Source organism: Chrysochloris asiatica, unplaced genomic scaffold (genome assembly GCF_000296735.1).
Source record: "Chrysochloris asiatica unplaced genomic scaffold, ChrAsi1.0 scaffold00168, whole genome shotgun sequence".
Lineage (NCBI taxonomy): Eukaryota > Metazoa > Chordata > Mammalia > Afrosoricida > Chrysochloridae > Chrysochloris > Chrysochloris asiatica.
Window position 1 is genome coordinate 4,540,077 of NW_006408686.1, and position 14,826 is coordinate 4,554,902.

Genomic DNA, 14,826 nt, shown 5'->3' on the forward strand with positions numbered 1-14,826 from the left:
TTCTACTCCCATAAAGATTTACACCCTCAGAAACCCTGTACAGGGTCGCTATGGGTCGGAACCGACTCGATGGCACTTAACAACAACAACAACATAGTCATAATAAAAGATATCAAACTAAAAGAAAAAAAACGAATTCCAACTCACAGCAACCTTATAGGACACAGTCGTCTGTACATCTTTGCCAAAGCAAAGTGCCTCATCTTTCTCCCAAAGAGCAGCTGGTGAGTTTGAACTATCAACCTTTTGGTTAGTAGCCCAACATGTACCACCAGGCACCCAAAGTAAAAAAGAAAGCCCACTGCTACCAAATCCATTCTGATTCATGTGACCCTATAGGAGAGAGTAGAATTGCCCCATAGATTTCTGAGACTGTAAATCTTTACGGAAGCAGCCGCTCCATCTTTTTCCGGAGGAGCAGCTGCTGGGTTTGAACTACCGGCTTTGTGGTTAGCAGCCCAACACTTAACTCACAGTGTCACCATGGATCCTTAATAAAAGGCACAGGGGTGCAGTATTTGAAAGCGTGGGTTCTGGAGCTAGATGGCTTGGGTTTGACTAAGCTCAGTGTCTTCCAAGGTATGTGACCCTGGACTATCAGTTTTACCACAATGTGCCTCATTTTCCTCATCTATAAAATGGGAATAATAATAGCTGGTATCTCCTCATAGGGCTCAAGTGAGGATTAAATGAGTTAAAAGAGTTGAGCATTGAACTGGGCATTAGTACATGTGAGCTACTTCCTTACTTACTATTAGAAGCAGTGCTATTTACCTACTTCTAGCTTGGGCTAATGCGTCAGACTGCAAAGTCATTTGAACTTCAAGGTCAGTGGTTCAAGCTCACCAGCTGCTCCTTGGAAACCCTATACAGGGTCGCTATGAGTTGGAACCGACTCCACGGCACATAACAATAACAAGGTTGGTGTCAAACCCACTAGCTGCTCCTCGGAAACCCTTTACAGGGTCACTATGACCCAACAACACACAACAACAACTATGTGCTAAGGCACCCTGGTGACACTGTGGGGTAAATACTGGGCTGTTAATTGCAAAGTTGGAGGTTCAAGATAAGGGTGTCTTCTCCCGTCAAGATTTAGTCTCGGAAACCTTATATAGGGTTGCTATGCTTCAGAACTGATGGCTGTGGGTTGGAGTTTTGGGGGTTACTATGCTGGGCACAAGGAAGGGACAGTGAATGACAACTTCGCTTATGAGCAAACTATGTCTCAGTCCTGATACATATTTTGATTGGAATTCTTCCGTCAACCCCTAAAAGGAAGAACGGTTATCCCCATATACATATGGGGAAACAGAGGCCCGGCAAGGGAAACGAATTTGTCCAAGACCATCCATGAATAAAAAGCAGGAGGATTGTACTCCAGGTCCACATGCCCCCAAATTGGGCCCTTTCCCCACTATATCAGGAAACTCGAGACCAGGCCTAAGTGCTTCCTAAAACAACCAAAAGATGGGGGTGATCACCAAGTGCATTTTACAGATGGAGTAACTAAAGCACAGAGAGGGAGCGGCCCTTTCCCCAGCCCCAGGCATCTCTGACCACCGCCCCCAGCTCTCACCAGCATGTCCGGACAACTGGACCCAAGGGTAGTGTTTGCGGAAGGAGACCACGAAGGGAGAATACCTCAGAACTGTCTTCAGCTTCTTCCATGGTCTGTTCTGTGTGGGACAGAACAGGGCAGGGTCAGGGACAAGGCCAGGGAGGGGTGGGAGTAGGGGAGGCTGTAACTGAGGGAGACCTGGGATCTTTCTAGAGGTGGGGGGCTTCTTGGTACTGCTGTTCCCATGCTTGTCAGATCCCACCTAGCGCAACACTTACAGGATCCCCCCTAAGGACATGGTAAAAGAAGGGGAGGGGTTTGTGTCTCTGTCGGTATCACTTTCTTTCTACCTGTGTCTCTCTCTTTCTCTGTCCTCACTGGTTCACACAGGCCTTACGAGCCATGGTGTGAGTATGAATAGGCTAAGCTTTGCTGTGGTAACAAATAACCTCCTACTCTCACCAGGGGAATGCAGTGACTCTGTAGGATAAGCATTGGGCTGCGAACCACAAGATTGACAGTTTGAGCCTACCAGCCACAACAAGAAAGATGAGACTTACTGCTCCCACAAAGACTTGGACCCTTGGGAAACCCGTACCCAGGGTTGCTCTGAAGCAAAATCGCCTTGACAGTATTTAACAATGACAATGATCTCACCCTAACTCCCTTCTCCTGACACACACATAGAGACAGAAAACTTAGACGCCCTATCTCTGCCCATAAGCCAGGGCAGATCTTCCAGGGAAAAAGAGGTAGAAGTGGATGGTTGGAGGTAGACCCACCGAGAGAAAGAGAAAGATGGGTGACAGATTAGTGACAGAGAGACAGGGACAAAGAGACTCTCTAGGGGCTCCCCTGTCCTCCTCAACTTGGGTGACTGACTTGCTTTGCCCAATGAACTGTGACCAGATGGGTCTTTTCGGCAAAATCCTTAAGAACCAGTGTGTGACTCGTTCTTTCCTGGGTTAGAGCCTCCCTCAGCCAGGCACCAACTAAAGATTCACAGAGTCCCTCACCCCCATGGAGCTGTGGAAATAAAAACAACTCTTTGTTGTTCCAAGTCACTGAGAACCTGATTACCAGGTAGACACGTAGTCAGGAGAGACAGACAGAGAGCCATAAGCATAGACTGTCAGGACAGGAAGGAAAGAAGGATGAGCACTTGACCCAGGCATCGGGTTGCACAGTGCTGACTCACCAAGAGCTTTTGTTGGGACAAGATTACATTTTGATCACACACACACACACACGCACACCATCATACACAATCAGGCACACTCGCTCACACACTCATACAGACAACTACATACTCACGTTCACTCAGCATATACACTCAGCCACGCACACTTGCTCAGTTATATACAAATCTCATACATTCATACAACCACACACACTCAACTCTCACACACATCCACTCACATAATCATACACACTCGCTCACACTCATATACATATGCCCACACACACAACCACACTCACCCAATCGTAAACACACTCATACACACTCTCATGCTCACACACACTCAGACATGCTCTCTGCCCTAAGAACATAGCAGGCACTTTGGGGCAGGGAGCTCTCCTCCCAGGAGCCCTGGTGGCACAATGGCTAAGCGCTCAGCTTCTAACTAAAAGGTCGGCAGTTTGAACCCACCCGCTGCTCCACAGGAGTCTGGTTCTGGAAAGACTGGGAGTCCTGGTGTGGTGCTGTGGGTTAATGTGGCAGACTGCAAAGCCCTTTGAACTGCAAGGTTGGCGACTCAAACCTAGACAGGGTCACTATGGTTGGAACCGACTCAAGGGCACTTTACAACAACAACAACAAACTCTGCAGGGGACAGCTCTACCTTGACCTATGTTGTTGTTAAGTGCCATCGAGTTGGTTCCGACCCATAGCGACCCTGTATAGGGTTTCTGAGGAGCAGTTGATGAGCTTGAACCTCCGACCTTGCAGTTCAAAAGGCTTTGCAGTCTGGCGCATTAACTCCCAGCGCCATATCCTGACCTATAGGATGGCTACATAGCAGATTGGAGGGCAAGGGCGCTGGGTGTTCTCCAGAGAAGGAAGTTGTGTGACTCTTCCCTCTCTCCCACTCCCTCAGAGCCAGCTGCCTGAAGAATTCCGGAAGGGCTAGTCCCTCCCTCCCCTGAGGAGGAGGTGATTAATAAAGGTTCCTGTGTAATAAACACCTGGAACATTCCAAGCACAATGACAAAGACTTAGTGTGCCATAACCTACTTAACCTTAAAAACAATCCCAGGAGGCTTGTTGTCTCTGGGTTACAAAAGAGGAAGTAGAGGACCAGAGGGGTGAAGTCACTTGCCGAACATCACACAGCAAGCCCAGAGCTGGGATTCCAGCTCTGCTGTGACCTCACCCTCTTGGCGTTACCCCTCTACTATACCCTCATGAGGGCAGGGACTGGCTGGTTAGAGTCATGACTGTCCCCAGCACATGGCCTAGCACACAACAAGGACTCATAACACAACACGCTACTTGAAGAATGTTAGTTGAGGCTTTTTTTTTTTTTTTTTATCAAATCTTTTTCTTCAAATCTAATGATTAATCTAGGAGTCCCTGAGGCTGTGAATGGTTAACCGCTCAACTACTCAACAAAAGGTTGGTGGTCAACCCAGTCAGAGCCCACCCATAGAAGACAGGCCTAAAGATCTGCTTCCAAAACATCCCTGCCTGGAAATCTCTAAGGAGCATTTAGTTCTACTCTGTACATATGGGGTCATCTTGAGTCGGACTCAACTGGAGGGCAACTAACTAACAACAACAAATGCTTTCGCAGATGGTTTCATGATGGTCTTAGTTCATAAGCCACCCCTTCCAGGAAGCCCTCTTGGATTCCTCAGGTGCTCCACTGATGTGTCTGTTTGCCCCCACTGGCTTGGGAGACCCAGGAAGGCAGGATCAGGGAGCGGTCTGTGTCCCCAGCAAAGGCAATACTGGGACGGACACATAGTAGGTGCTCAAGGACCATGGTCTGATTAAGAGTCCAGGATGGATTTGAAAAGGAAGGGAAGAAGAAAGGAGGAAAAGAAGAAAGAGGAAAGGAAGTGAGGTCTTGAAGGCTGAACAGGATTTTAAAATGAAGCAAGAGGGAAAAGGAAGGAAGTAAGGGTATTCTGGGCAGTGGGACCAGCTTAAGCAATATGAAGGCAGATGTCACAGGGTGTTGTAGGAACAGTGTGTACTTAGGTTGGTGACAGCAGAGGGTTTCAGGAGGAAACAGGAGAAGCCTGAAGACAAGAAGCTCTGAACACAGGACTGAGGTTCTGACCGCTTTCACGAAGACCCTGGGGAGCTATGGAAGGAGATATGTCTCATCAGAGCTGGGCCAGGGCGGCAGATCCTGGAAGGATGAGGAAACACTGAAGACAGGGAGGTCTGAGAAGAGAGCAAGTTAGGGACTGAGCAACACTGCAGGGGTTAAAATGACTGGATTTTAAACTCAGCCAGAACTGAATAAGAATCCTGACTCTGATGGGATCTGGCCAACCCTAAGCAAGTAGCCTCACTTCTCTCTGACTGGATTCCATCTGGGAAATGGAGATAAAAGGAATCCCAAGCTTCTAGTGCTGTTCTGAGGATTCAAAGAGTAAATACAAGTAAATGACTTAGGATAGAGCCTGGCGTCCATACGTGCACAGTAAAGGTTGGCTACTGTGTGGTGCCGTAGGATAAGCACTTGACCACAAGGTTGGTTTGAACTGCAAGGTCGGCAGTTCAAACTCACCAGCCGCTCCTCGGAAACCCTATATAGTATTGCTATGGGTTGGAACCAACTCGACAGCACTTAACAACAACAACAACAACATGGTCATTAGGTGTGGTGCTGTAGGAGATGCACAGGACAACAATATCGGTTTGAACTGCAATGGTCGGTGGTTCAAATCCTTGGAAACCCTATACAGGGTAACTATGAATTAGAACTGACTTGATGGCACTAAACAACAAAAATAACAAATGATCATTAGTGGAGTCCTGCTGTGACACTGTAGGATAAGCATTGGACTGCTAACCACAAGGTCGGCAGTTCAAATCCACCAGCGGCTCTGCAAGAGAAAAGGAAGACTTTCTCCTGTAAAGATTTACAGTTTTAGAAAACCTATATAGGATCACTATAGTTGATTTCAGTGGAGTGCTGGTGTGGCGCTGTGGGTTAATGCACCAGCCAGACCGCAAAGCCGTTTGAACTGCAAGGTCGGCGGTTCAAGCTCATCAACTGCTCCTCTTAAACCCTATACAGGGTTGCTATGGGTCAGAATTGACTCGACGGCACTTAACAACATAGTTGAATTCATCTTGCTGGCAGCAGGGGATTTTTTTGCTGTTTATTTTTTGTTGCTTGAGCTCTGGTAGCATAGTGGTTACAAATCAGGCTGCGAACCTTAAGGTCAGCGGTTCGAAACTACCAGCCGCTCCACGGGAGAAAGATGAGGCTTTCTACTCCCATAAAGATTTACACCCTCAGAAACCCTGTACAGGGTCGCTATGGGTCGGAACCGACTCGATGGCACTTAACAACAACAACAACATAGTCATAATAAAAGATATCAAACTAAAAGAAAAAAAACGAATTCCAACTCACAGCAACCTTATAGGACACAGTCGTCTGTACATCTTTGCCAAAGCAAAGTGCCTCATCTTTCTCCCAAAGAGCAGCTGGTGAGTTTGAACTATCAACCTTTTGGTTAGTAGCCCAACATGTACCACCAGGCACCCAAAGTAAAAAAGAAAGCCCACTGCTACCAAATCCATTCTGATTCATGTGACCCTATAGGAGAGAGTAGAATTGCCCCATAGATTTCTGAGACTGTAAATCTTTACGGAAGCAGCCGCTCCATCTTTTTCCGGAGGAGCAGCTGCTGGGTTTGAACTACCGGCTTTGTGGTTAGCAGCCCAACACTTAACTCACAGTGTCACCATGGATCCTTAATAAAAGGCACAGGGGTGCAGTATTTGAAAGCGTGGGTTCTGGAGCTAGATGGCTTGGGTTTGACTAAGCTCAGTGTCTTCCAAGGTATGTGACCCTGGACTATCAGTTTTACCACAATGTGCCTCATTTTCCTCATCTATAAAATGGGAATAATAATAGCTGGTATCTCCTCATAGGGCTCAAGTGAGGATTAAATGAGTTAAAAGAGTTGAGCATTGAACTGGGCATTAGTACATGTGAGCTACTTCCTTACTTACTATTAGAAGCAGTGCTATTTACCTACTTCTAGCTTGGGCTAATGCGTCAGACTGCAAAGTCATTTGAACTTCAAGGTCAGTGGTTCAAGCTCACCAGCTGCTCCTTGGAAACCCTATACAGGGTCGCTATGGGTCGAAATCAACTCCACGGCACTTAACAACAACAAAGCTTGAAATGCCAAAGTGGTGAGTGAGTTGTTGTTAAGCGTTGTAGAGTCTGTTCTAACTCATTGTTGTTGTTAAGTGCTGTCCAGTCAGTTCTGACTCATAGTGACCCTGTATAGCAATACTGAGGAGTGCATGGTGAACTTGAACCGTCAACCTTATGGTTCAAACTGACCTTGTAGTTAAACGCATTAATCCACAGAGCAATCCTATATAGAGTTTCCAAAGTTCTAAGTCTTTATGGGAGCAGAAAACTTCATCTTTCTCCCGAAGAGCGGCTGGTGGCTTCGAACCACGGACCTTATTGTTCATTTTCCAGTACTTATTCTATAGAGCCACTGAGCTTTGGTGATTGAGCATGCATGGAAAAAAGCACAGGCAGAAAGCCCCGGAGGGCCAACTCCTTTAGACAGCACAGGTAAGTGGAGGCGGGTCTGTCTGTCTCTGATGTCCATGGGTACATGTGTGAACGAACATATCCCCAAGGTAGGGAAATGCTGGGGTCAGGGAGCCTAAGGCTGACACTACTGAGGGTCCCAGAGGATGGAAGGACCGGGCTGGCAGGCTGGCAGTTTTTCCCAGACCTATGTGAGGCAAAACCTGCCCAGCCTGCCCTCCTGATTCACGAACCACACCCAAGCTGGGGGCGAGGGTGGGAGCCATAAACAAGCGACTGCTGGGGTCCCTGAGAAGGAAAACCAGCCTGAGTGGGTGTGAGGAACACTGGGAGAACCTCTGGCTAGGTTGGGGTCCAACAGTGCCCTTTAAGATTCTGATGAAAGCTAGGGATTTACTCCCTAGAAAACTGTACAAGTGAGCTCAAACGTGGAGAAATAGACCCCTTAAGGCAGACCCAGTCCCAGGTAGGGACACCTGAGGTGGAAAGCATGCCCTGTCTGTCTCCTTATTATTGATCTTCAGGCTTGTGGGATAGCCTCTCTAGAAGGACTGCTGGAATTTACAAAACCTTGCTGCAAAAATAGGTGTGCATATACATCACCTCACAGTTTCAGGGGTTCTTGAAGTCACCCAACCGCCCCCCATTTTAGAAGCCGAAAGCAGGGAAAAAGGAGAGGAGAAACTTGAGGGGGGTGTCCCTGGAAAGGGTTAGTAAGCAAGGGTGCTAGAGGGGGAAAGTCAGTGGTTGGAGATGAAATTGCTAGTGTGGAGCTGAGAGAAAGGCCATGGAGAATGTGTCAGTTCCAGGCAAGGGGATGTGGCTCAGGGGCAGGTGGGTCCCACTCACCCCAGACCTGTCCACAGGGTCGCAGGCACCTCCACCCCCGGCTACCACGTCATCCTCAGACTCATCGAAAGAGGAGGCAGAGGAGAAGCCACCACTGCCCCCCTCAAATTGGGAGGGGGGTCTCACTGGCTGGGCTTCAGGCTCTGGGGTCTCAGGGGTGATGATGAGGCGGGGCACAGAGCACAGGGGACTACACTCCAGGTGAGAGTACAGGTGAGTCACCAGTTCCCCAGTCTCTGGTTCCTCTATTGGGCCATCTCCATTGGGCTCTTCTGAAATGTCGTCTTTCCCAGGCTGTGTCCAGAAGCCATCAGTATCTTGTGTTGGGGAACCATCAAGGCTAGGCTCTGTGTGTGGCTCTGTCCGGGCACCTTCAGAATCCTGTTGTGTCCTGGAGTCATCAGCGTACATTTCTTTCCAAGAGTCATCAGCTCTTGGGTCTGTTGAGGAACAGTCCCACTCCGACTTAGTTGGGACCTGAGGCCTGTTCTGGTGAATCAAGACACCATCAGTCCAGAGCTTGTCCTCTTCTGGCAGGATCTGAGGCACATCTGTTTCCAGCTTTGTACAGTTCTCATTAGCCCCTTGCTGTGTACAGAGATCGGCCGTCTCTGGGCACCTCTGGAGGTCGGACCTTTGTGGGTCAGTCCAAAAACCATCTCTCAAAGTCTCTGTCCAACCACCGGCCCTCATCAGCTCTGGGCTGTTCCTTTCTGGACCTGTCTGAAGGCAGGACCTATCTGGCTCTATCTTATAGCTGGGGCTCTCAGTCTCAACTCCGAGGCCAGCTGCCTCGAATTCAGCCAGTCCGTCTGTCCTGGATTCTGTCCCAGGACCGTCTGTACCCGACTCAGGCCCGAGACAGGTCTCCGGTTCAGTGTGAATGTCCGACTTCTCGGTCCAGGCCCCGGGCCCGCCCCCCTCCGGCCGCCCCGCCAGGCCCAGATCGCCCGATCCCGGTCGCTGCAGTCTCGGCTGCCGCCGCCGCCCCCCTGGCGCCGCCTCCAATCCCATGCGGGCCGCTTCGGGCAGCGCCCCGGACTTTGCTTCGTTTAGGCTCCCTTGGCACAGGCAGCGCCTCATGTCTAGTCCCTCAATTCGAACTTCGGTCCCGCCCGGCCCCTTTAAGTCCTACGAGGGGTGTGGCTGTGGAGGCCCGACTCTCGGGTTCCGGCCCGCGGAACTCCGGTTCGCCCGGACACACAAGGGTTAACCGATACTCCCCCTTCTAGGGGAAAGCCCGAGGCCCCGCCTCCACAGGACGTGACTTAACATAGGGCGGGGACTACTTGGTTCCGCCCATCTCTGTTGTAGGTGCTCTTCTGTGAGAGTGCCAGACTCCCGATCCAGGCGCACCTGAGCGTACTGGTGTCTCGACCAGACAGAGACTAGAAGGACGTCTGGAAATGGCCAAGCGGAAGACCCTTCCCTAGACCCATGACTAATTTAACCTCCCTAGGAAACCCTATAGGAGTTCTGGTGTGGCGCTGTGGGTTAATGCGCCAGACTGCAAAGCCGTTTGAACTGCAAAGTTGGCAGTTCAAGCTCACCAGCTGCTCCTCGGAAACACTCTACAGGGTCGCTATGAGTCGGAACCAACCACCACACTTCGAATGAGGAGTCCTGGTGTGGCACACTGTAGGATAAACACTGGACTGCTAATAATCGCAAGGCCAGCAGTTCAGACCCACCAGCCACTCCTCGGAAACGCTGTATATGAGTCAGAACTGGCTCATCAGCACTTAATAACAACACTTACTGTGAAGCAGCCTTGGTGGCTAGGCTGATAACCACAAGGTCAACAGTACAAACCCCCCAGGCGGTCCTAGGGAGAAAGATGAGGCTTTCTCAGAAACTCTTAAAGGAGCTGTTCTACTCTGTTCTACATAGGGTCGCTAGAGTGACCAATTCAGCCTCCCTACTACAATCCCTCAGAGTCCTAGTGTGGCGCTGTGGGTTAATGCACCAGACTGCAAAGCCGTTTGAACTGCAAAGTAGGCAGTTCAAGTTCACCAGCTTCTCGGAAACTCTATAATGGGTCGCAACCGACTTTATGGCACTTCACAACAACTACAATTCCTGGTCCAGCTGTGTGCCCATACTTCACGCAGGGATGGAGGACTTTCAAAACTTGGGACTATTATAGTCATTAGTTCCAACCACCACCTCTTGAGCAAGTGATTTCCACTACTCCTCCCCTCCCATTCCCAGGTTCAGTTTACTCACTTGCAAAATGAGAATGCAAGGTGATCTCTTAATTGTTTGGAAAAATGTGTTTTCATTCCCACCAGTCAGGAACATCTGCCGACAGGAAAACAGGCACAGAGAAGTGGAATAATTTGTCTGAACTTCAACACCCACTTCCTGTATGATCTGTCCCTTGGAGACTCAGTTTCCTCATTTGTAAAAGGGGGCTAGCAATGATAACTAACTCACAGGATTAGTTCATTTACAACATTGCAAACAGTTTTAAGGCAACCATTGTGCTTACAATTTTATTCCAAAATCTTGTGAAGTAGGTAGGGGAAGACTTGTGTGCTGAAATTAGCATCAACCTGAATAATGTGGATGAAGTAAAGCTTTTGGGCAGTGGGCACATCTGTTTCAAAAGACTTCTTCTTTAAAGTGTTAAAAAGTAAAGATGTTGCTGAGGACTAAGGTGCACCTGACCCAAGCCATGGTATTGTCAGTTGCATTATATGCATGTGAACATTGGACAATAAGTAAGACCAAAGAAGAATTGATGCATTTGAATGATAGTGTTGGAGAAGAATATTGAATAGACCATAAACTGCTAGAAGAATGAACAAATCTGTCTTGGAAGAAGTACAGCCAGGATGCTTCTTAAAAATGAGGATAGTTACCAATCTGTCTAGGCACGGCTGATGAAAGGAAATGCAGATAGGTCTCTTATGATACAATAGTGAATAATTGTTATCAGGACATTGTGGGGGTTGAAAATGTACAAGTAGACGTTTTGTAGCAAGGAGGGGAGTGATTAACTTTTCAGTCTAGGAGCAGAGGTCCCTGGGACCATCAAGGGAGACGAGCGGAGAGTGGGACCCTACCCAGAGAAGTAGTGATGCCAGAGATGGAGGCAGAGATGATGATGTGGAGAGATGATGGAGCAGCTGGAGACTATAGACCCAGAGAGGGAGAGGGGCTGTGTGCTGATGACTGGGCTGCAGGCTTGTAATGTACACTCTTTGGTTGGTTGATGATGCATGGAGGGGATTGTAACCATGGCAAGGAAACGCAATATATGATAGAATGTAAAACTAATGTTCGCCCATGTAAACTATCACATAATTCACAATAAAACATTTTTTTAAAGTGAGGATAGTTAGACTTCATCTTACATATTTTAGAAATGTTGTCAGGAGGGACCAGTCCCTGGAGAAGACATCATATTTGGAAAAGTAGAGGGTCAGCAAAAAAGAGGAAGACCTTCCATGAGGTGGACTGACACGGTCCAACAATGGGCTCAAACCTACCAGTTGTTGTGAGGCTGGTGCAGGACTGGGCAGTGTTGTGTTCAGTTCGTAGGGAACTGACTCCACAGCACCTAACAACAAGCAGGATTGAGTCTCATCCCCATTACACAAGCAAGGAAAATTGAAAGGCCAAACCAGAGTCCAAGGTGTGGCAAGAACCTAGGCCTGTCTAATCCAAAGTCTGGACTTTGGATCCCTCTTGATGATATAACTTGTTTTTGAGGCTGTGAAGTGTTGGAGAGAGAGCCAGAAGTAAGCGTATTGTCTGTAAATCATATCACATCCCTTCTTTGCCAGAACTCTTCCTGCACCCGCCACGGCTCCCATCCCATTCAGGGTAAAAGGCACACTGTAGCCCACTCTACCATGTATGGTTTGGATCCATCAACCTGCATGACTTCATCTCATCTCCTTCCTCTCCTCCCCTAACTCACTGACTTTTGTGGGAGGGTATGGCAGGGGTTGGGGTAGGGAATGAGGTTTGGAATTATAGCTAGGTCTTGGTTAGACCTAGGACTTCATTTATTGTTAGTGTTAGGAGTAAGGGTTGGGTTAGGGTTGGTCAGGTTTATTTTGATTTTATTTGTTTCTGAAATCTATTTGATTTCTTCGTCATTTGGAAGTTCTGTAATTACATTATTCCCTCTTTTTATTTTATATGTTTTTGTTGTTGCAACATTATCTCTGATTCTCTTTTTAGTCTTAACTGTTTTACTTTGCACACCACTCCTCCGAAACTCTATACAGGGTCGCTATGAGTTGGAACCAACTTGATAGCACTTATCAGCAACATATCTGGGTTTGAGTCCTAGTATGTATGGCACTGTTGGCAACTCGATCTCAAGGTTGGTTTGAATGTAAGGTTCAAATTCACCAGCTACTCCTGGGAAACCCCTACACAGGGTGGCTATGAGTCAGAACCAGCTCATAAATGTTAGCATTTAACAACAACATACCTGGGTTAGGAGTCCTGGGTTAGCGCTTTAGGATAAGCACTGGGCTGCTAGCCTCAAGGTCAGCAGTTCAAGCCCATCAGCTACTCGTTGGAAACCCTATACAGTGTCACTATGAGTGGGAACCAACTTGACGGCACTTAACAACAACATATCTGGGTTGAGTCTAGGTGATATTGTCATGTATGTAAGTTTCAGGTTGTTGCTTATGTTGCTAAGTCTCTGTCCCCAGGACTCCTTTGAGTATATTTTTTGTAAGGTTGGTCTGGTTTTTACAAATTCTTTTAATTTCTGTTTGTCTGAATTTCGCCATCACAGGCTAACTTTTTGGCTATTCCTATCCCTTCCAGATACTTAGCACCTTCTTTCTCTAGGCTTTGTAGTAGCTGTTCCTTCTGCCCAGAATGCTCTTCCCCTGATAGTCTCACCACCTTCAGGTCTTTGTTCACCTCCTCAGTGACACTTTCCTGAACAACTCCATTTCAAGTCATAATTTTCCCTCCATTTCCTAGCCTTTTCCCTATTCTATTTTTCTGTCATCTGCTTCATGCAAGGGGGATTCAAAAAACTCATGGGAAAATTCCATTGTCTTTTTTTTAAATTGTGAACTGAGTGATAGTTTACATGGGAGAACATCGGTTTTACACCATCCACCATCGTTTCATTGCAATGATTACAATCTCCTCTGAACATCATCATTCAACAGTATTTGTTTCCATTCCCCCTGTTTTTCTTTTTTTTTTGGTGGGGAGGGTGGGAAGACGTACACAAAAACACTCAGGAATATATAATAATTTAAACAACCAAAGGGCACATTCTGCAAGCATGCCTCGGGGCCGTCAGCTCTCAGTCCCTCTTTTTCCATGAGTCTGGAGTCCTCAGCTGCTCCCTCTCTCCATGTCCTCATGTCTGCCTCCATCTCTAGTGTTGCTGCTTCTCTGAATAGGGTCCCCACACTCTGTTTGTGCTCTTTTCCCTTGAGGGTCCTAGGGTCCTCTGTTTCTGGACTGTAAGATTAACTACTCTCCCGTTTTTGTTATAAAACATCTACCTTTACAGTTTTAACAGTTGCAATTAGTCATGATAGCAATTACTCACTACTGAATCATAAGAATCGTATCCTCATCTCTTTTACCAGACCCGTCTAGACAGGATGAAAACTATTCAGTGGGGACTCTACCTTTACCTGCACATTGTGAAACTAAACTCCCTCTTGAAAACTTGTAAGCCATTCACTTCGTGCCTTTATCATCCCCACATTTTACGTAGCCAATGTCTAAGTTGCCCGTCCCTATCTACCCTGTATACAAAGATGATAGGGTTAATACTTGATGTGAAGACTCCTTACCTCTCTGTTGGTATATAGGTCCATGAATATAGGTCAAGTTCATCAAATTATAGCAATTTACACTTGTTTCCTTTAACCTTCTTCTAGTCAAGTTCTGATTATCAAGCCATCGAGGCTAGGTCAAATGGATACTATCTGCAAGTTTGGGCATCTTATGCATCTCCCCTTACTTCAAATCAGCTGGATGCTTCACTCTCAGCTCTAGCACTCTGTGGCTATGACCTTGTCCATGGGCTCAGGAGTCCCAGGTCTCACCAAACTTTGGACCAACCAGACCTTCCTCTTCTCTGTCTCATCTCCAGGTCAATGGGAGTCTATGGAGCATGGCTGAACTCAGCCCATTTCTTCATTGCTGCCTTTCCCCCTCTTCCACTCACCAATGTGGTTGCCAGCAAGCTTACATGTCTGCTCATGTGTTCCCTCTGAGTTTCAGTCTCAGAGGGGGGTTTGTCCTGAAGGGACTTGATTGTTTGCCTAGATGGCTTTCCGGTGAACAACTTGCTTATTTTTGTAGTAGCTGATCATACTGCCATTTTTGTTTTGGGTTTTTCCTGCTGATCTTTCTTTGAAGATGTATCTTCTGTTGCTCTAGCTGTTCCAGGCTGGTCTGCTTGTCCTTTCTAGTGGGAATGTCCCACCTCAGAAGGTTCTGGATGGGGCTTAGGATTCCACCTAAGGTCCTATACACTGTGAAGGCTCTGCAAGAGACCTATTTCACTGGGCAAGTTCTAGAACCCCTTTCAGGTATTCTAGTCAGTGATAGGCTGAAGACAGGCTTACAAGCTTTCTGTAATCATGTTTTCCGACATTCCTTCCTAACCCACTCAAGTGTCTATTTTACAATAGTAGGCAAGGG

At 47.5% G+C, this 14,826-nt stretch overlaps 1 protein-coding gene across 1 annotated transcript in view; it reads right to left on the reverse strand.

Moving 5' to 3' along the window:
- The window catches only part of ITPKC (inositol-trisphosphate 3-kinase C), a 21,883-nt gene extending 12,625 nt beyond the window's left edge, over positions 1-9,258 (reverse strand). The window contains exons 1-2 of the mRNA XM_006871409.1: positions 8,176-9,258; positions 1,580-1,679 (exon numbers count right to left, since the gene is read on the reverse strand). Of these exons, the coding sequence (XP_006871471.1) occupies positions 1,580-1,679; positions 8,176-9,258 (1,183 nt within the window). The remainder of the gene's footprint in view (positions 1-1,579; positions 1,680-8,175) is intronic.
- Positions 9,259-14,826: the final 5,568 nt, after the last annotated feature.